We start from the raw sequence: 21,657 nt of genomic DNA on the forward strand, positions 1-21,657 counted from the left end.
GTTAAACGTTCTTTTTGTCAAGTATATTGAGATCAAATTTGTGAAGTTAAACATTTGAAAAAAGAAAAACAAGGTACTCAGTTTTATACAAATAAGGAATGATTGTTTGATACATATGTTGTCATTTATTGTAGAAAGATTTTTCAGTTGAACTATTTTATCATTATGATGATAAACATGAAATTGGGGATGGATGATCAGGGGGCTGAAGTATCAATACATTGTGTGATGCAATTGGGATGAACATAGACTTAAAATGATGTTCAAAATTTGCAAATAACTATCCAAACAAAAAAATGATGTTTTAACTAAACTGAACTCTGTCACTTGGCTGTATAAACTGCAAGACTTTTATATTTCAATAAAAAATAAAAAGCTATAAAAGCAGCCAACACATGATCAAAGTCTGATTTCTTAAAAAAAGTGTACGTCTTAAAAATAAAAAGAATCTGCACAAGTGTGGTGAATTTGACACTGTATTTGTTTTTGCATTCATTGTTTTTTAATATACTGTTTAGGGTCTATGATTTTTTATAGGATCATCCTCTTTTAAAAAATATAGCATCTATTTATTTCATTGAATTCAATTGTGGAAAAATACAGTGGAAGGTAAAGTGTAATTAGGGGACGGTTTGAACTACCATCCTACTGTCACTGTGTTTAATGTTTAATCTGACGTCCACAGATAATGAAAAGATCATAAACTCGTTTTAACCTAGACATGCAACACTAAGCCCTCACTTCAGTTCACAGAAACCTACTGCTGTGTGATATTTGGTGCATCATGAAATTGGTTCTACCCAACCCAGGATTAGACGATAGGATCCCTTCCTATCAGGATCTCGAAAGAACAGTGGAGGCTGGTGACAGGCCCAAGTGGGACAACAAAGCCCAGTACATCCTAACTTGTGTGGGCTTCTGCATTGGGATTGGCAATGTTTGGAGATTCCCTTACTTGTGCCAAAGTCATGGAGGAGGTAAGAGATACCTTAAGATCAAACTGTGTTAATTCTTGTATGGTGGTTTAAAAAGTTGTTGCACCAAGGACTAGCCTTCTTATTTGCTAAATTTTAAATATCATTGTTCCTTAGGGACTTATGTGTTTGGGCTCACAATAAATCTGTGTCAAAACAAACAAAATCTGATGTTTTGGGAAAGTTAATAAAAAAAAGAAACACTTGTAAAAGCGCTATCAGTAGGCAGAAAACTAGAAAAAACAGTATCATTATCTCCTGCATGGGGATTCATGAAGTATTTTATCTTATCTTGTTTTTCTTACAACCGCATCTCAGAGTGCTGTAGTCAGATTGGCAGCTGCACCTTTTGACCTTCATGAGCTTCTCAGAAGCAGGAGGTAGGGTTGTCTTAATCGGTAGAGATCCCTCACCACACTTGTGCCATCCCCACTCCATAGGACAAAGTCCATCTACAAGAACTACTTCATGAAACCCCATGCAGGAGATACTGATATTGTCATAGCAGCAATGGAGTACACAAGATATAAAATGACACAATAAAAATGGAACTATAGCAGAAATAAAAAATTAGAGCAGAAGTCAGAAATTCTTGTGAGAAACAAATGCCGCCTTCAGAAGCACATTGCATCCATCCAGAAGACCTCAAGTTAGTAAGTAAGTAAATTTTATTTATATAGCACCTTTCACAGACAAAGGCCACAAAGTGCTTCACAAACAAAGTTAAAAACATCACAAGCAATATACAAAGCCAAGACAATACAAAAATCATAGCAGCCCGAAAGGAAGCTAATTTAAAGCATAGACAAATAGAAGTGTCTTCAGTTCACTCTTGAAGGTGTCAACTGATTCAACTGAGCGCAAAGACGGCAGAAGTTCATTCCAGAGCCTCGGAGCAACAACTTGGAAAGACCGGTCACCTCAAGTGTGAACAAGAGCTCGAGGGACCTTCATCAGACTGTGATCCATAGACCTCAGAGCTCGCACAGGAGTGTAAGGCTGCATCAGATCCCTGATATGAGAGGGAGCCTGACCATGCAAGGCTCTGAAAGCCAGAACCAGAATTTTGAACCTGAACCTATAGGACACTGGTAGCCAGTGGAGTTCTTTTAGAATAGGGGATATGTGGGTCCTCCTATTAGTATGGGTCAGAATTCTTGATGCAGAATTTTGTATTAATTGCAGTCTGGAGAGCTCTTTCTTGTTTAGACTGGAAAACAAGCTGTTACAGTAGTCCAAACGCGAAGACACAAAAGCGTGGATGATAAGCTCCAAATCATTCTGTCAAACCATATTTCTGAGTTTGGAGATTTTCCTTAGTTGAAAGAGGCAGTTTTTCGTCAGCTGCTTACAGTGCTGCACTAAAGACATGTCTTTGTCGAAGATAACTCCCAGGTTTCTAAGACTAGGCTTCACGGACTGGCCAAGGTCACCCAAGAACTACTTAATCCCTGGAATTGAGTCATCAGGGGCAACAACCAACGTTTCTGATTTGTCTGCATTGAGGTGCAGAGAGGTTTTGCTCAGCCATTGTTTAATTTCCATCAGACAATGGAGTAGGGATCTTAGCTTACCAGATCTCGGACTGCTTGAAAGAGCAGTACAGCAGGATATCATCAGCGAATAGGTGGAAAGAAAAATCACCAAACCTTCAAATGATCTTTCTCCGAGGGATCAAATACAACAAAAAAAATATAGGACCCAAAACGGAACCTTGAGGCACTCCACACAACAAGTCCGCAGACCCCGACCTTATTTGGTGAGCTGCTACACTGAAGCTACGTCCAGATAAATATGAGGAGAACCATTTTAGAACAGACCCCGACAGTCCAACTTGATCCCTTAGTCTTCTCAGCAGAATCTGATGGTCAACAGTAACGAAGGCTGAGGACAGATCCAAGAGAACTAGAACAGTGCACTTTCCGGAGTCAGCAGCCATCATAATGTCAAGCCTCAAGGACTTGAGCTCTCTGGATGCACTACACGGATATGCAAGACATCCTACAAAAGTATATAAGTGCACAGAGCACCGGAAACTGGCCATTACATCTGCAGGCTATCCACGACATGCTATCCTATCTGGCAGCATCTTGACACAATCTGTACACCAAATCTGCAGTTGTGGCTGCTATTCATGCTTGTCAGCAGAGAAATAAACAAGGCAATGGAAAGACTCGCAGGGGTCATACAAGACTGGAGAACAGAAGCACTACTAAAAAGAGGAACAGGGATGTAGCAGTAAAAAATTAATGTATAAATATAATCTAATAGATACCTCGGAGATTGGGCATCACCTCGATTATCAGGAATAACTATATTAATTATGAATAATCAGTTATTAATTATTGATTAAATCAGTCTCATATCAGAAGTGTGGATTATAGAGCAGTTTCTATCAAGAGACACATGGAACACAGTTCTGAATTTCTATGTTTAAATTCAATTAAAAAAAAGAAATATATGAAACAGAAATAAAAGGAAAAATGATTGTTAAAACTGTGAAAATGCAATTATGAGGTATTGTGAGCATGGATATACTGTATATATAATAGTATTGTTTGAGTGGTTTAGCCGGCAAACGAATGAAGAATAAAAAGGTGATTAAAGAATCTGGGATCAAATTTTGGACTCAGATTCAAGTTGATCCACAGCTTCTCTTCCTGATACTGGTGATAGTGGCACAGAAGTCTGATGAACTCGAGTCAGCCCTCAAGTAATTGGGCCAAGTTGGGCCAGAAGTTTCAGCAGAAAATGTAGTCGATGGCAGCCAGTACATCTCGGATGGTGGAGCACTTCTTCAACGCATCCCATAATGAGCATTAATACATAAAGACAGGAAGAAGTACTTTAACCGGCCTTTATTAATTATCATTCAATTGATGGGGTTTGGCGCTGGGTCTGTGGTACTGTTTCTGGGGGCTGAGTCTATCAGATGGAGGGAATTTCAACGGGGGCAGGCAGAGCAGTCGGGGTAGGATTTGTTGTGGAATGTTTTCCATTACCGAAGATTAAAAAAAAAGACTGAAAAGATCTATTCAAAAAAGAACCCCAAAATCGATCTGGTCTCAATGAACATTTATTCGAAGGCAGAATCAGTGTTCATTACTCACACGGTGAGGAGAGAGAGAGGCCCCGAGAAAAGGCAAATGTGAACACTTATACATTTCCATCACACTACACAGAGCACTCCCCCATCTCCCCCACCTAGCTGGGCCCAATCTATCCCCTAGTGTGAGAAAAGAGACTACATGACTATTTACCATCTCCCAAGGCTGAGAAGGAGATGGAATTGTGTTAGAAAGAGTCTGGGTGACTCTTCCCACATCTGTCCAGGGTGAAGAAGGAGGTGGAAGACATAAAAAATCCCTATATACTGTCCATGCAGTATTGTAAGACATTTCTGACACATTTTATATGACAGATTATATGAGACATTTGTACAGTGTGAATAAAATACAATTTTCTGCATTGTTTACAGGTAGGTAGTGTTTATAGCCCAAACTACACAGCCATAATCCATGGTTTATTTTTTGGTGAAGGATGCTGATTAATTTTACTTATAATATATTTTTCAGGTGCATTTATTATTCTCTACTTGATCCTGCTGGTGCTTGAAGGAATGCCTCTCCTGCTGATGGAGTTTGCAATTGGCCAGCGTCTCAGGAATGGCAGTGTGGGAGTTTGGAGGTCTATTAACCCTTATTTAACTGGTATTGGTAAGAAATCAAGGCTAGAACATTTGATCAAAAGTAATGACTATATGAACGTAAAAGAACATATTGTAATATGTTTGAGAGGGAAATCTGTTAATGATTCTGTTTTATTCAGGAATAGGTTCCATGCTAGTATCCCTGTTGATCGGACTGTACTACAACACCTTAATAGCCTGGATCATGTGGTATCTCTTCAATTCCTTTCAAAGCCCACTGCCATGGTCCCAGTGCCCTCTCAATGACAATGGGACAGGTATTTGGAATTCAATGCACAAACATTTTGCTATCTAACTCCATCTGAAAGAAATCATTTGCAGAAAACTTCTTTCTTGCCCCTCCAGGCTTTGTAGCAGAGTGTCAGAGTAGCTCAACTATGGATTACTACTTTTACAGAGTGACTCTAAATATTTCAAACTCTATTGCTGAATCTGATGGGATTCACTGGCCCATGGTGGTCTGCCTGCTGGCTGCCTGGACAGTCATCTGTATCTGCTACATACGAGGAATCAGCACCTCAGGCAAGGTTTGTCAAACAACATGCATTATTGGATGAACTCTGTCATTGTCTTTTTATGATTCCCTTTTCTTGTCATCCCCTCAGGCAGTGTACGTCACAGCCATCCTGCCTTACATAGTGCTGACCATCTTTCTGATCCGAGGACTGACTCTCAAAGGAGCCCTGAGTGGAATAACATACCTTTTTACACCAGATGTGTGGTTTTAAACCATTTTTGATAATACATTCCATTTACTTATCTTATAAGAAAAAACACATCACAATGTATGCTTCACTCTTTCAGATAAGTGAATTGATGAAACCAACAACTTGGCTGGATGCAGGCGCCCAAGTGTTTTACGCCTTTAGCTTAGCATGGGGAGGCCTCATCTCCTTCTCAAGCTACAACCCTATTCAGTAAGAGGCAATAAATGAAACTCTCTTGTGTTTCATAACCACAGATTACGTAAAGTGTTGTTCACCTCTATGACAAAAAGATATGCTAGTCTCAGCAATGGGATTTGTCTTAATTTCATTTTTTTTGTTTTTTTTTTTCCGAAGCAACAACTGCATGCAGGATGCTGTGTTCCTGACAGGCATAACTGGCTTCACTTCAATCTATTCTGCGGTGGTAACCTACACAGTCATTGGCTTCAGAGCAACAAAGAAATATGACAGCTGTATCAGTGAGTAAGTGGACGTCTGTTTTAATACATTTAGCAAAAAAGTATTTCATATTCAACATTTTTTTAAGGGAATTCCAAGGAAAAGTCTGCAACGTAAGAATAAATAAAATATTAGGTCCCACAGCAAAATTCAAAAAGCTGGTCTAGGCAAATAAACTGTATATGATTCTCATGTTACCTATGAGATTATTTAAAAAAAATGTATACTTTTTTAATTTAACTTGAGATGTAGATCTAACATCTATTGTATAATTCAGATTCTTCAGTGGTATGTGTGTTTACTAAAACTTGTTACTGACATATTTTCTCCCCAGTAACATCTTGACATTATTAAATGCATTTGACCTTCCTGAAGACAGCATCAATACTGGCAACTACGGGGCAGCTTTTAATCATCTCAACAGCTCCTATCCTGACATTGTTTCTGGATTAGACATAACACCCTGTGACATGCAGAAACTTCTCAGTGAGGTGACTATGTTGATATCTTTCTAATTCCCTAATGATCTCTACCTGTCCAAATTGTGTCCGTTGAAGTGCTTTTACACTTGCAGAAAACTTCTAAAAAAATCCTGATATTTTCAGAGGAACTGAATGTGTCAATGCAAACAGCTGAATTCTTCACTCTGACTGAACCCGGAGTTTCTCCTCACAGCCACCTAGTAATTTTTCAGAATGTCCAAGTGAGCTGAAGTGAGAACGCAGCAGGATATTACCTGGAGAACTCGCCTTGTGCGAATAGGAGAGGGTGGTGATGTTTATATCCTGTGACCAGTGTACAGTGCATAGACTGAATGCACAATACCACTACAATCACCATGCAGGTAATTAAATCGCTGCATTAGAGTCAGAATCGGTTTATGTACATTTAAACCTACAAGGAATTCAACTTGTTTTTTTGGTACTAAACAATCAGCGAAGAAAATAAAGCAAAAAGCAAGAATCTAAAATAAATTCACATCAACAAATAAATAGCAATTATCAAATATACACTCACCACTTTATTAGTTACAGCTGTTCAACTGCTCCTCAATACATTCAGGCACAAGACGATCTGCTGAAGTTCAAACTGAGCATCAGAATGGGAAAAAAAGGTGATGTAAGTGACTTTGAACGTGGCATGGTTGTCAGTACCAGAAATGCTAGTTTGAGTATTTCAGTAGCAGTTAAGCTACCAGGATGCTGATGGTGGTGTAATGGTGTGGGGGATATTTTCTTGGCACACTTGTGTACATCCCATGATGACTAAAGTGTATCTATCTTCCATGGATACTTCCAGCAGGATAACTTGCAACGTCAAAAAACATATATAATCTCAAACTGGTTTCTTGAACATGACAATGACTTCACAGTACTCGAATGGCCTTCACAGTCTTCATATCTCAATCCAATACAGCACCTTTGAAATGTGATGGAACAGGATGTGCAGCCCACAAATCTGCAGCAACTGTGTGAAGCTATCATGTCTATATGGACCAACATCTCTGAGGAATGTTTCCAACACCTTGTTGAATCCATGCCATGAAGAATTGAGGCAGTTCTGAAGGAAGTCCAACCCCGCACTAGCAAGATGTACCTAATAAATTGGCCGATGAGTGTATATAGAGTATACAAATAGAAAAACAAAAAATGTACAGAAAGTTCAATGAAGGAGTTGACAGTAAAAAAAAGTGTTTTACCTCAACAGTCTTCAGAGCATTAAGCTCTGTCTATCCTCGGATGAGCCCCTGCCCCCCCTCCTATCTGACAGTGATTGTGTCCTGCTGTGAGGAGCATATATACTATATGTGCACAGCCAGGTTGAAATTATTTTGATGTTTTCAGGAGTGCATAGTGAATACAGCTTTGTACTCTCATTGTAACCAGTGTTGTGTTGTTTTTAGGGAGTGGAGGGAACAGGTCTGGCCTTCATTGTGTTTACAGAAGCAATAACGGAGATGCCAGGTTCCCCAGCCTGGTCTGTCCTCTTCTTCATCATGCTTTTTTGCCTAGGAGTCTCAACCCTTTTTGGCAACATTGAGGGAGTGGTGGTCCCACTGAAAGACCTGAAAATATTACCCCAAAAATGGCCCCAGGAAGCAATAACAGGTTTGTTTTGGTTTTTTTTTAAAAAAAGCAAAAACTAAAGATGCAACCACAGGTCATTAAATTTATAAAATAAATGATCATGTATTTTGTGTTTTTCAGGAGTAACATGTGTTGTCGCCTTCATTATCAGCCTCCTGTTTGCACAGAATTCTGGGTATTATTGGGTAACTCTTTTTGACAATTTTGCTGGATCTGTTCCACTTCTCACCATTGGTTTTTTTGAGATGATAGCTGTCGTTTACATCTATGGCATTGACAGGTGCGTCAAGCCCATGTATTTTCTTTACATTGTCTAGATAGATAGAACTCTATATGATCATCTAATCAAAACTTTCTTGGGTTGCAGGTTCAATGAAGACATAAAGTTCATGATAGGGCACAAGCCCTCCATCTTCTGGCAAGTTTCATGGAGATTCACTAGTCCTCTTGTTGTTCTGATTATTTTGGTTTTCTACTTGGTTACCCAAAGCCAAGAAGAGCTCACCTACTTAGTCTGGGATCCAAAATATGTAAGTGCACGAGCTCCGTGATCAGCTTTCATATCTTTTTCAGCAATCCTACCTTATACTGGCTGTTAAAAAAATGCACAAGTTATATGGCATTCTAGACATTTATAGGTATATGATTTCTTCCTTTTACCTTTGCTAATTTCTGACAGTAAGTGCACATGAGCACACTTAACATATTTTGTGATTCACAGGACCAGTTTCCATCTCTGGCAACAGTACCATACCCTTCATGGATAAATTTGATCATCTTCATTTTGGCAGGAATCCCAAGTCTTGCTGTGCCTGCTTATGCTTTATGTAGATTTGTCTTTGTTTACTTAAAAAAACATTAATATTTAGTTAAAAAGGGTGACCAGCCTTTCTTAAAGGGGACATATTATTCCCCTTTTTCAGCTTTTTAAAAAATCCCATCTGCTCTCAATGAAATATCTGTGCTGTGCTTTGGTCAAAATATGACATGAATCAAGCACCAGAGGAGGTTTGTGATCGTGGAGAAACCAGCTCTCGCAGAACGCTTTGTTTTGGTGTGGTGTGTGTCTCTTTAAATGCAATGAGACCCCCCTGAGTTTTCATAGTAGATGTCACTCCTCTGTAGAGACAATAAAAATGGATGACTTGCTCAAAAGTTTAACTCTGAGCTGGAGGTGGAGCCCATGGGTGGAGATACCAGGGAAGGGTAGGCATCCATTCTATCTATCTATCTATCTATCTATCTATCTATCTATCTATCTATCTATCTATCTATCTATCTATCTATCTATCTATCTATCTATCTATCTATCTATCTATCTATCTATCTATCTATCTATCTATCTATCTATCTGTTGATTTTTAATAATAGGTCCACTTTTACTTTTAAAACTCACTGCAACCTCACATTAGCCTTTAATCAAAAGTAATCACATGTTTCGGATTATTTATTGTGTTATTCAAGCATTAAATTCCAATGAAAGATATAGCCTTTTGGTAGCTTTATTAATAGTGACAATAATATTTATTTTGCGCAAGCTACTGCTACAAAACCAGAATGTAGCACTGTATGCTCACCATTTAGAGAGGATTGAGCATTCAAGCTAATGCAGCAAACTGACTCTAAGTAAAAACTATGACCATAGAGTGTGAACAAAATTACGCTGAATTGCAAAAAGTCCAATCCTTGTATGTGTAAATGTACTTTTCAATTAAAAACACTTGTGATTCTGCTTACAATGCACAAGTATGTTTTTTGTAAATTTGTGCTCCTTAATGTTTTTACAAGAAGTGCACTGATTTTTTTATTTCATTATTTCTTTATTGAAAAGGCACAACACACACTAATTTGACAAGAGCAATGTAGACATGTGTAAATGCGCCAGATTTAGCCATGCAGGCTAATTTTCATCTGCACTGCAGTCCCATTAGAGATGCATGGTAGTGTACATCTACTCCTCAAAAGTATACTCTGAATACTTGTGTAAATATATGCTTCTAACAATTATGTAAAAATAAAAATCTTAAAATTGTTCAAATAAAAATAAAAACATTTGATCACAAAAAAAAGAAATACACAGCATTGAAATAAAAGAAAAAAGGCAAGCAAGGAGGCAGCAAAGCAAAAAGGAGGTGAGAATAAGAGCAATAAATTATCTGAAGTCTAGGTTTACCAGAAGATTAGGCTATGGTTCAGTGGTAGAGTTGGTTGCCATTTAATTGGAAAGTCAAGGGATCAATCCCCAGCTCCTTCATGTACGCACTTAACCTTAAATTGCTCCCACTGCTTCTTCGGCACTTGATAAAGTGCCAGAGTTCTCGTAATGATTTACAAAGACATTGATAACAGCAGCAAAACATCTAATAACAGGTATATGACGCATCTACATCTGTGTCTTTATAAATGAATAATACAATTGGATGTCTTTCATACCATTACAGTTAAGAATTCAAAGTGCCTCATTATTCAAACCCTGGGACACTGGAACACTATAGTCATTTAAATCTTATAAAATATATTCTCAGAACTGAATTCATTTTTTTCCCCCATTAAACTACATTTCATTTGTAAATCTTTTGATTGTGGGCACTTGACCAACTTCAACAATCAAAATGTTGCTGGTTGGATCATCGGCACACTTTTGAGGGCTTTATCTTTTTTTTTTTTTTCAAAGTAGAATGATATGGTATACTTCAAGTGTTTAGATAATGATGGAAATTACAAGGTAGCAGTAAAGAGTAGATAGACACAGGAAGCGTTTTGCCCAGAGGTACAATCAGAACAGAGTTGACTGTGATTAATGTTTGATTTAATTAGATGACTGAACAGGGTAATAAAACACTTCTAACCCCTACATCAGATAAACGAACACTAAGCCCTCACTTTGATTTCCAAGAGGGAAAGTGTAACATGAGGCTGTTAATTCCCAACCCAGGACTTGATAATAGGATACTTTCCTATGAAGATCTGAAACGACTAGAAGAGGAGGAGGCTGAGGACAGGCCCAAATGGGACAACAAAGCCCAGTACATCCTAACCTGTGTGGGGTTCTGCATTGGAATAAGCAATGTGTGGAGATTTCCTTACTTGTGTCAAAGTAATGGAGGAGGTAAGTTCATAAGAAGAAGAGGATTAGATCAAGCTGTTTATTGACTAAAATCATTGTATGGTTGACAGTAAATTGTGTTAAGAAGGTCTCCACCTTTTGCATACTTTTCTAGCCGACTTCTTCGTTCACTATCCTTTTTTCTTTCTTAAAGCTTGTCAATCAATCACTCAATCAATCTTTATTTGTATCGCGTCAGCTCATAAAAACTGTTATCTCAAGACACTTTACAAAAAGCCGGTAAAGGACCTTACTCTTTGTCTGTTAACATTACAAAGTAAAAAGACCATGCTCATTATCATGTTTTAAAAAAGGAGAAGAAAGACCTTACTTCTTGCTATATAACAAGGGCCCAGCTTAATCCTTTATAGTGTGGCAAGAAAAAACTTCACTTTAACAGGCAGAAATCTTCAGCAAACCCGGGCTCATGACAGAACAGCCATCTGCTTGGGCAGGTCATCCTCATCGACAGGGGCCATGCACTATTATGATATGAATGCAGAGGGATAGGGAGAGAGAGAGAGAAAGAGGGATACAGAGAGAGAGAGACAGATAAGAGTTCAAGGTGCCAGTTCCCCCGGTAGTCTTAAAAGTATTATGAAAATGTCAAAGTATGTCTGCCTCCCAGACCTCGACTGGTAGATGATTTCAGAGAAATGGTGCCTAATAACTGAAAGCTTTAACTCCCATAGTACATTTAGAGACTGTAGGTACCACAAGCAGGTCTGCATTCTGAGACGTAGGTGACTTAGTTCACGGAAGTTATGCAACAAGAGAAGCCAACAATGTCTCCATATTTTCTTCTAGCCAAATATTTGCCTGTGAGTATCATTTCATGTTCAGGTCTTGCATTGTTTCTTTTGAGTATGTTTAATAAGGTTACAACGTAAGATAACAACAATTGATACATTCGCGATGCTAACCACTAGCATTCCTATTCAAATTCTCATAGATGTTAGCATTAAGCTTGCGGACTTTTCGATTGTTTAGCATATTGTGAGATGAATAACCTATGTTTTGATGTCTGTTTAGTTTTACAGTGCTTCCTTTATTAAAGACTGGACAAAGAAACTTCAGCTTCTTTATTGGAGGAAAACTGTTAGCTATCTGTCGAGCTGTGTATCAGGCTAAAGAAGTCACGCACAGACGCAGGGGCAGAATAGACGGCCTGTATGTGTAAATTGACACAACAGCTCCTAGGTCAGTCGGGAGAAGCACTGCCAAAAACCGCGGCTTTGGCGATCACGTGATCGCGTTTTTTGAAATCGCGATTTCGATCAGAAAACGATAAAGAAGAAGAAGTTATACTTTATTAATCCCACGAGGGGAAATTCGGTTTTTACACTCTGTCTAATGACACACACATAGGCCGAGATACACACTCATGCACAAACAGGGTTCCAGTGACATGCATTAATGGAGAGGTCTCAGAGTGAGGGGGCTGCCCACAGCGAGCGCTCCAGAGCAGTTTTGGGGTTCGGTGCCTTGCTCAGGGGCACCTCGGCAGTGCTCAGGAAATGGACTGGCACCTCTCCAGCTACCAGACCAATTTCCGGACTTGGTCCGTGCCGGGACTTGAACCGGCGACCCTCCGGTTCCCAACCCAAGTCCCTACAGACTGAGCTACTGCCGCCCCAAATAAATTGTTCAGCCTTAGTAAATCACGATTAACTCTTTAAGATAGAGTTCGGTCTGATGAATAGGATTTAAAACTAACTTAAAGCAGTCACTGTAGCTCCAAGTAATTGTTCTAGTCTCTATAATAGGATTTGATGGTCAATTGTGTCAAAAGCAGCACTAAGGACAAGCACAGATAGAAGTCCCCTGTCTGAGGCTAATAGAAGATCATTTGTTACTTTAGTGCAGTCTCAGTGCTACGGTAAACTCAAAATACCGACTGATACTCCTCAAATAAACTGTTGTCATGGAGAAAGTCACACAACTGATTAGCTACCACTTCCACATGATTTTTGCGATAAAAGGAAGGTCAGCTATAGGTCTATAGTGAGCTAGAGTTCCTGGATCAAGAGTAGGCTTTCTAAGAAGTGGTTTAATTTTGACTACTTTAAATGACTGTGGTACATAACCGGCCGCTAAAGATATATTGATCATATCTAGTATGGAGCTGCTCACTAAGGGAAAGGCTTCTTTCAACAGCTTGGTTGGGATCGGATCTAAAATACAAGTTGACGGTTTAGACAAAGAAATAATTGAGTTTAGTTCTAAAAGGTTCAAATTTTGGAGAAAAACAGTCAAAGTTAGTCGAGAATTTGAAGTGTTTCTACTGTATCCGAGTTATAGGAGGAATCTGCACCAAGTAAAGATAGTAGGTTACTAATTCTGTCTCTAATGCTTATAATTGTATCATTAAAAAAAGCTTATGAAATCGTTGCTGCTGAGGGCTAAATGAATACATGGCTCAATGGAGCTCTGACTCTCTGTCAGCCTGGCTACAGTGCTGAACAGGTATCTAGGATTGATTTTATTGTCTTTGATAAAAGACAAGTAATAGGCAGCGCGAGCATGTTGTAGAGCTTTCATATATTTATTATGTCTATCTTGCCAGATTAAACTGGCAAGATAGACTGGTTTTGGTGGGGAGCGCCACATTCTTTCAAATTTAAGCAACGTTAATTTGTGTTTTAAGTTGTTCAGATTTGTATTAAAAAAATTACTAAGTGAACTATAAGGAAACAATTTTATAGGGCCAATTCCACAGTTTATCAACTTTGTAAAGCAAAATTCACACCAAATTAGAAATGGGACAGGATAGTGGATAAAAGTCAGAGCACAGTTTCCTGAACACACTATACACTATTTGTGGCTACTGAAAGAATGTCGATAATAGACTGTCAGCCTATAAGCAGGACGGTACTGAGACTGTACTCCTATCAGTGACAGATTGTAGCTACAGTATTAGGAGTGCAAGCTCCAGAAAGTTAAAAAACTAAAAGAGCAACGCATCTGCACAGAAACTGTGCATTGTTGACATGACTGAACACCATAGAAGTCGTCTGCATCTGTGCTTCAAATGCAGCATTCATCCGACTCTTCAGCACAGCAGCAAACACAATCACACCACAACCCTCGTAACAAAAACCGGACATTGTAGAAGTGTTTATCTTCTTGGCAATGATAAACCTTGATGAGTAGAGTGAGCATTTGCGTCATGATATTTGAAACAGAAGTTGTCGATAAGATTTCTTTTTTTTCTTTGTTAATTTTATTTTTTACAAATACTATCAAAGACCATATGTCTGTCTAATGTCCTCATTTGAACTTAGAAGACTTAGATGTTGGCGCCCATTTGGCTCCTGTTTCTCTGTATGGCCTTGTCTGCATCTCACACGTACATTTCTGATTCTTAGTTATCTGAGTACAACATGTTTCTAAACAGTCCTTAGAGGCAGTAGCTCAGTCTGTAGGGACTTGGGTTGGGAACCGGAGGGTCGCCGGTTCAAGTCCCGGCACGGACCAAGTCCGGAAACTGGTCTGGTAACTGGAGAGGTGCCAGTCCATTTCCTGAGCACTGCCGAGGTGCCCCTGAGCAAGGCACCGAACCCCAAAAAACTGCTCTGGAGCGCTCGCTGTGGGCAGCCCCCTCACTCTGAGACCTCTCCATTAATGCATGTCACTAGAACCCTGTTTGTGCATGAGTGTGTATCTCGGCCTATGTGTGTGTTAGACAGAGTGTAAAAACTGAATTTCCCCTCGTGGGATTAATAAAGTGTAAATTATTATTATTATGAAAGAAGTTACTGTTGTGTTCCACTGTACAGGCGTTTCATAAAAACTTGGAACAATCTGACATTATTGCCTACTATTGCCTTAACGGGGCTTAATCTATGAATTAGATTGACAGACAAGCAGAAGGCGTAGCCACAAGGGCAAGCTGAGACCAATAACATTGTGTTACTCATGTATGCAATATACCTACACCCTGTGAGAGTATAAATACTGTATGTTCTGCAACCTGGACTGACCCGGTGACTTATGTTACTTTTATAGCCGATTAACCCTTTTACAAGAAGAAGAAGAAGAACTTTTACTGTGTGCAATAAAATGCTCCAAGACAAAAGAGTTTGACTTGAGATCCTCTATAACCAACAGAGAAATCCACAACAACGGGTATAATGGCAAGAGGGTATGAAAGTGGGAAGAAATTGATACTGTCCAAGCCTAAAGACCAAAACACTTGTTGCCATCATCCACTACCATGATTTCTGTGAGCTGATAAATGCCATAAATGTAATTGCAGTTCTATGAGTGTCTTGTTTTCTTTTAGTAGAAACAAGTGTTTTTAAAATATGTATTTGAGTCAGATGTTTCTCTTCATGGAAGTCTTTTGGGTAGTAGCATCCTGCTTGGCCTTTCATATTTGAATGCAATGTCATGAATCTGTTAATTAATTTGCAGGTGCATTTATGATTCTCTACTTGATCCTGCTGGTGCTTGAAGGAATGCCTCTCCTGCTGATGGAGTTTGCAATCGGCCAGCGTCTCAGGAAGGGCAGCGTGGGAGTTTGGAGGTCTATTAGCCCTTATCTGACTGGTATTGGTAAGCATATTATAATCTAGAAAATGTTGCCAAAGGCAGAGGCCTATGGAAACATTGGCCCACATTAAAAAAAAAATATCTTAAAATATCTGGCAACCTGTGAGATTGTATCCCGTAATGTTCATTTTCTACTCAGGAATTGGATCACTGCTGGTGTCATTTCTGATTCTGCTCTACTACAACACCTTAATAGCCTGGATCATGTGGTATCTCTTTAATTCTTTTCAAAGCCCGCTGCCTTGGTCCCAGTGCCCTCTCAATGACAATGGGACAGGTACTTGAAAATGATAAATGAGATACTCAAGCGCATTAAGCCAACAAGTAGCATTCATGAATATGATATTAGCAGGGACTGTTTCTTGCCCCTCCAGGCTTTGTAGCAGAGTGTCAGAAGAGCTCAACTATGGATTACTACTTTTACAGAGTGACTCTAAATAGTTCGACCTCTATAGCTGAGTCTGGTGGGATTCAATGGCCCATCGTGGTCTGTCTGCTAGTTGCCTGGTCAATCATCTGTATCTGCTACATACGAGGAATCAGCACCTCAGGCAAGGTTTGTCAAACTGTCAATCAAACAACCTGAATTATTGAATCACCAGTATAAAATCATTGCGCGATCTTCTTTACTTTCATGACCTCAGGCCGTGTACATCACAGCCATCCTGCCTTACATAGTGCTGGCCATCTTCCTGATCCGAGGACTGACCCTTAAAGGTGCCGTGGCTGGAATAAAGCATCTCTTTACACCTGATGTATGTTTTGAGTCTCTATTTAAAAAAAAAAAAAAAAAAAAACTTCATAAGTCTTATGAAAAATAATAGCAATTTTCTGTTCTATTCCCACTTACAGGTTGAGAAGTTGACAGATCCAACAACTTGGCTGAATGCAGGTGCCCAAGTGTTTTATGCATTTGGTTTGGCATGGGGTGGACTTATCTCCTTTTCAAGCTACAACCCTGTTCAGTAAGAGACATTTAATGATACCCTCACGGCTCATGCATTTTACAATCTAGAAGTAGTTCAAGAAATATTTTACTCAAGTCATTTTGACAAAAGTGAGATTAGATTATGAGCAAGGGGGTTTCCCTTACATTGTGTTGTTTTTATTTCCCCAAGCAACAATTGTATGAGAGATGCTGTGATGCTGACAGGAGTAACTGGCTTCACTTCAATCTATGCGGCCACAGTCACCTACACCATCATTGGATTCAGGGCAACAGAGAACTATGATAACTGTATAAGCAAGTGAGTTTTCACAAGGTGTAACTTTCATATCCTTTTTCGAAGTGACACTACCTTACTTCAAAGATCAATTTGATCAAAACTGCAATCTGCAATTAAGGTATAAGGAGAACTTAACACAAAAAATCTCTGTTCTTTTATACGTTCTTTTTTACTGCTCCTTGGTTGTGGCAGGGTAAGCCAGGTAGCAGCATTCTCAACGGCTCCAGCATATTGTGAGTGAGGTAAAAAACCTCACTGAAGGTTTACAGAATGCTCTATGTCTACCTCAATCTCTATTGCTTAAACAAACTCTTTTCAAAGTGCAAAGCAGCGGCTCTACAAATTAACTTTTACATAACAGTAGCCTAACAAAACATTGAATGTTTAACATACCTACTCTGAGGTGTTGACTGAAACAACAGTGAAACACTTTAGATGTCCACAGACAGATTAGGGTTACAAAATTCAGAGGATTTTTAGTTTTAAACTTTCCATGGGAATTAACAGGAATTTATGAAAATTAACGGTAATATAACGGGGATTTTCTAAATTGAAGGTTGGCCCTAAACAGGGAAGACTATTGACAAGACTATTGAAATTACATATTTAATCCTGTATACTACATAAAATGAAAGTACGTTTTGATAGTATTATGGGACATCATTTGTTTAAAAAAAAGTGATGTAAATCTGTTGAAATTTTTTTTTTAATAGGGTATATGCAGGTTTTAGCAAGTAAAATTTAAGACTTTTAAGATCTTTTAAATGTTTTAAATGGGACCTTACTGATTGTTATGCCCTGGCTGCATCTTAACTTCCTGTCTTTGCAGATGTGAATTGCTGCCGTGGAACTACTCTGATAGAGCTAATGCCCAATGTTTCAAACTGTACAGCTGTATTGCTAATCTGGATAAGGGCATTATGAACACGAAGAATTCATTTTCTTTCTTCTTCTAATAGTTACCATATTTTTCCCCAGTAACATCCTGACATTGTTAAATGGCTTTGACCTTCCTGAAGACAGCATCACTACTAGCAACTATGAGGCAGCTTTAAAACATCTTAACGCTTCCTTTCCTGATATCGTTCTTGGATTAGACATCAAACACTGTGACATGCAGAAACTTCTTAGTGAGGTGAGTCTATTAATGAATATTTATCACAGTCCATATTGTAAGTTTTTCTCTCTGATTCTAATGACAATCGTGTCTGTGTTTGTGAAGGGAGTGGAGGGAACAGGCCTAGCCTTCATTGTGTTCACAGAAGCCATCACTAAAATGCCTGGTTCCCCAGCCTGGTCTATACTCTTTTTCATCATGCTCTTGTGCTTGGGAATCTCAAGCCTGTTTGGAACCTTTGAAGGCGTGGTGGTCCCACTAAGAGATCTCAATATGTTCCCTAAAAAATGGACGCAAGAAGCAATTACAGGTATTATACTGCAGTCAAACTGTTCTTAATTTAAACTTTGATTATTGTTTTTTTTAAATTGTTAGCAAAATTTCAGTTATAATATACATTTTATCCCTTTTGTGCTTATGTGTTTCAGGAGTTACATGTTTTATAGCCTTCATCATCTCCCTCCTGTTTGCTCAGCATTCAGGGATTTATTGGGTAACTCTCTTTGACAACTATGCTGGATCTGTTCCACTTCTCATCCTTGGCGTATTTGAGTTAATTGCTGTTGTTTACATCTATGGCATTGACAGGTTTGTTCAATGTCTGTACTTTATACTTTATAGAAACTGGAAAATAACCACATTGCCAACATGTTCTCACTTGTTTAAAGAAAGTAAAGAATATATCATCTGTTTTAGTTTAGGAAGGTTTGATTGTCCCTCTTTTTGACAAACCCAATAATCCTAGAACTCCGGAATATACCCTCTGCTTTGCCATTATTGTGTTGCAGGTTAAATGAGGACATCGAATTCATGATTGGATATAAGCCTTCAATCTTCTGGCAAATTTCATGGAGGTTCACTAGTCCTCTTGTCATTGTAGCTATTTTAATTTTCTACTTGGTTACTTTAGGCCAAAAAGAGCTCACCTACTTAGTCTGGGATCCCAACTCTGTAAGTAGACAAGCTCTGTGAATGTGATAGCTGTTATATTGTATCATCAAAATCATGCCACATAACTTTGCCTTATCTCTCTTATGTTCCCTTGTTTAAATATGTACAAATGACTTCATGCTAAACAATTTTTTTTTTGGTGGTATAGCATATGATTAACTAAAAGATATCTGAAATTAGGCAACTGGACAGAAATATCACACAAAGGGAGATGGTAATTATTTTTTTCTGATTTCAGGATGAGTTTCCTTCTCTGGCATCAGTACCGTACCCTTCATGGATAAATCTGATCATCTTCATTTTGGCAGGAATACCTGCTCTTGCAGTGCCAGTATATGTACTATATCGTCTGGTCCTTGTTAACTGTAGAAAGAAGTTTTTTTAGGAAAGAACTAGCAAAATAAACATATTAAGTTTTCTTTTTATACTGTACATATGCTCTAGTTATTAAAGCACATTATGATTCTTCATTCATATTCAACTGTAGATTTACTTGATATATTATTTAGGCTTCTCGTATTATTTTTAAATAATATTACACTATAGAACTTCATCATGTATTTTATATGTATAATATAAGTATAAGTATAATAAATACGTTTTTTTTGAAAATTGACACCATGAAAAGCGTTGGCTGACTCTAAATTAAGATCCGTCTGCAACTTGCAACACTTGTGATGTGTGATTCCAAAACAATACGATGTACAACCTGCAACACATCTGTTGGTCTATGGAGGCATTAGTTCTTCACTGCCAGTTGGTGTGTAGTTCCCAAACCAACCAGTATAAAAAATGAGAAAGTGTAGAGAGTCAAAATGACCTAGAGAGGGAGACCTCACAGTTAGAGATCAGTGGTTAAATGGTCACTGCACAGTACAGTATGCCTCAAGCACAAAGTAGTTAAAAGATCTTGGCATAGGGAAAGAACATTTTTTTCAAAGATCAGTATAGGGAGCTTTAACTTTGAAATAAAAACGTATTTAACTGACTTATTTTGACAGAAAAAGAATCTTATTTTGTTATTAAACTATGGTAATCTTTGATTTGTTGTACCATGGTTCATTGAAACCAATTATTTACTTCCTAATTTTTTTTTAAATTGTTTTAATTGAATCTTCTTTCAACAAGGTTGGCTCCATTGAGATTAAGAACCTCTTTTCCAAAGCAGACCTGGCCAAGACAATCAGGAGCAAAAACACAAAGTTACAGAGACACAAGGAGAGACAAAGTACAATTTATAAAACACATTCTATGAAAAGATAACCATATAAGAGGAAAATCTGGGAGTCAGTAGTGAAGCAGTTGAGCTGAACACATTGACATCCTATGGGATCTGCATCTTTCATTTTAGATTTAAAAACATGTAAAGACACCAGCTCGAGTTTCAAGTAGTTCTGCAACAGATACCAGCTGGAGATGAAGAAAGCCCCTTCTCTCATTAGCAAAATTTGGAAAAACAAGGTGTTTCGAAAATAAAAACCCACTGATAGGTACATATAACTTTGCATTTAGAACAAGTTTCAGCTCATGCAGTGTATCGAAACAACAACAAAAGTATTTTTCTCATTTCCAATGGTTAAAAAGAACCATGAGGGATTTTGTCTTAGAAAAACTGCTGATGGCTTGAAGAAGCAGTGCAAATTGTTGATACAGTATACCAAAAAAAAAAGGGTTATTCAAAATTGACAAATGTAATTGTAATATAAAGTAAATGTATTTAAACCGTCTTCCTTGTTTTATTACCTTTTTTGAACAGTACTTTGACCCTCCATGTTTTTGTTCAGTTACTAGATTATCATCCCATAATGATGAATTAAGAGAAACCTCCACATGAAAAACCTTTGAATGGTATTTTCTTACATGATGAATTAATCTTTTTGGATTATCTCTAAACTTTGCACCCACACTGCTCCAGGAACAATCGGGCACAGTTACCACTTGCACATAACATTGCAATAAAACACAAAACAATATGCTTTATGTGGTCATGAGGCACCCTTAGTTTAGAAGGCAAGCTTAAAAATTTATAAAGGGACAGGCAGTCAAGTCTGCCTGTTAACATTGGAAAACAATTCGGAGAACAAGACTTTCATGTCTGTGCTTGTGCATTAACTGGATACAGGACATGGTATGTCATACGGTATGTACAGAAGTTTTCCTACTGTCTCTCCTGCCTCTCCCTCTGGAGGCCCTCTGCCTCTCCTTTTTTTCCATAGTAACTATTATCTTCAGATAGCAGACAGCTTGTAAGGTCAGTGTTACGCCCCACAATCAGGCGGCCCTATGGGGCTAACAAGAATCCACAAATTAATCCATTAAAACACACTAACACTAACCAAGTCAAATAAAGGGATTTATTACAATTATACAAACTAAATGATAACAATGATCAACTTAGACTAACGTGACAAAACACAACAAACAATCCCTGACAGACAACCACAGCAGTCCCATCCCCAAAAGTCTTCTGCCTGCTGAAGCCAGAACATACAGCCGTATCAGTCAGCTTGCGGGGGGGGGGGGGGGGGGGGGGGGGGGGTACAGGATGATGAAGGCAAAAGTAACCATCTCTCACGGAGAATAATACCAACCCTTTGCATGACACAGTAATAACTAGAATCGGACAGGCATGTGAAAATAAGCCTTCATAACCTGTCTGCCAATAAGCCTATCCATTTGGCTTCTTCTTTGGCACCTCCATGGGCTCAACAAATAACATGTTTCTTTAATATTATTTGAGGTAACTTATACCCAAACATGTCTGTGA

At 38.4% G+C, this 21,657-nt stretch overlaps 2 protein-coding genes across 3 annotated transcripts; both read left to right on the forward strand.

The window, feature by feature from the left end:
- Positions 1-784: 784 nt before the first annotated feature.
- Positions 785-8,814, forward strand: LOC306839108 (sodium-dependent neutral amino acid transporter B(0)AT1-like; the record flags this gene model as incomplete). Its single annotated transcript, XM_079367603.1, is given in 13 exon segments — positions 785-977; positions 4,550-4,690; positions 4,803-4,940; positions 5,029-5,210; positions 5,289-5,399; positions 5,488-5,600; positions 5,745-5,873; positions 6,184-6,340; positions 7,713-7,750; positions 7,752-7,957; positions 8,057-8,216; positions 8,304-8,466; positions 8,658-8,814. Coding segments are annotated over 13 exon segments (1,872 nt in total). The 3' UTR covers positions 8,799-8,814.
- Positions 8,815-9,032: 218 nt separating this feature from the next.
- On the forward strand, positions 9,033-19,981 carry LOC306839106 (sodium-dependent neutral amino acid transporter B(0)AT1-like). 2 transcript variants are annotated; one of them, XM_079367601.1, is made up of 13 exons: positions 9,033-9,142; positions 10,872-11,045; positions 15,459-15,599; positions 15,736-15,873; positions 15,971-16,152; positions 16,241-16,351; positions 16,449-16,561; positions 16,715-16,843; positions 17,801-17,957; positions 18,045-18,249; positions 18,368-18,527; positions 18,728-18,890; positions 19,129-19,981. In XM_079367601.1, the coding sequence occupies exons 1-13, from the start codon at positions 9,073-9,075 to the stop codon at positions 19,273-19,275; spliced, it is 1,890 nt and encodes a 629-aa protein (XP_079223727.1). In that variant the 5' UTR covers positions 9,033-9,072; the 3' UTR covers positions 19,276-19,981. The 2 variants fall into 2 exon arrangements, with proteins under 2 accessions (XP_079223727.1, XP_079223726.1); XM_079367600.1 differs by lacking the exon at positions 9,033-9,142 and having other exon boundaries at positions 10,810-11,045; positions 17,801-18,249.
- Positions 19,982-21,657: the final 1,676 nt, after the last annotated feature.

The sequence above is a fragment of the Symphodus melops genome, assembly GCF_947650265.1.
Source record: "Symphodus melops genome assembly, chromosome: 18".
Taxonomy (NCBI): domain Eukaryota; kingdom Metazoa; phylum Chordata; class Actinopteri; order Labriformes; family Labridae; genus Symphodus; species Symphodus melops.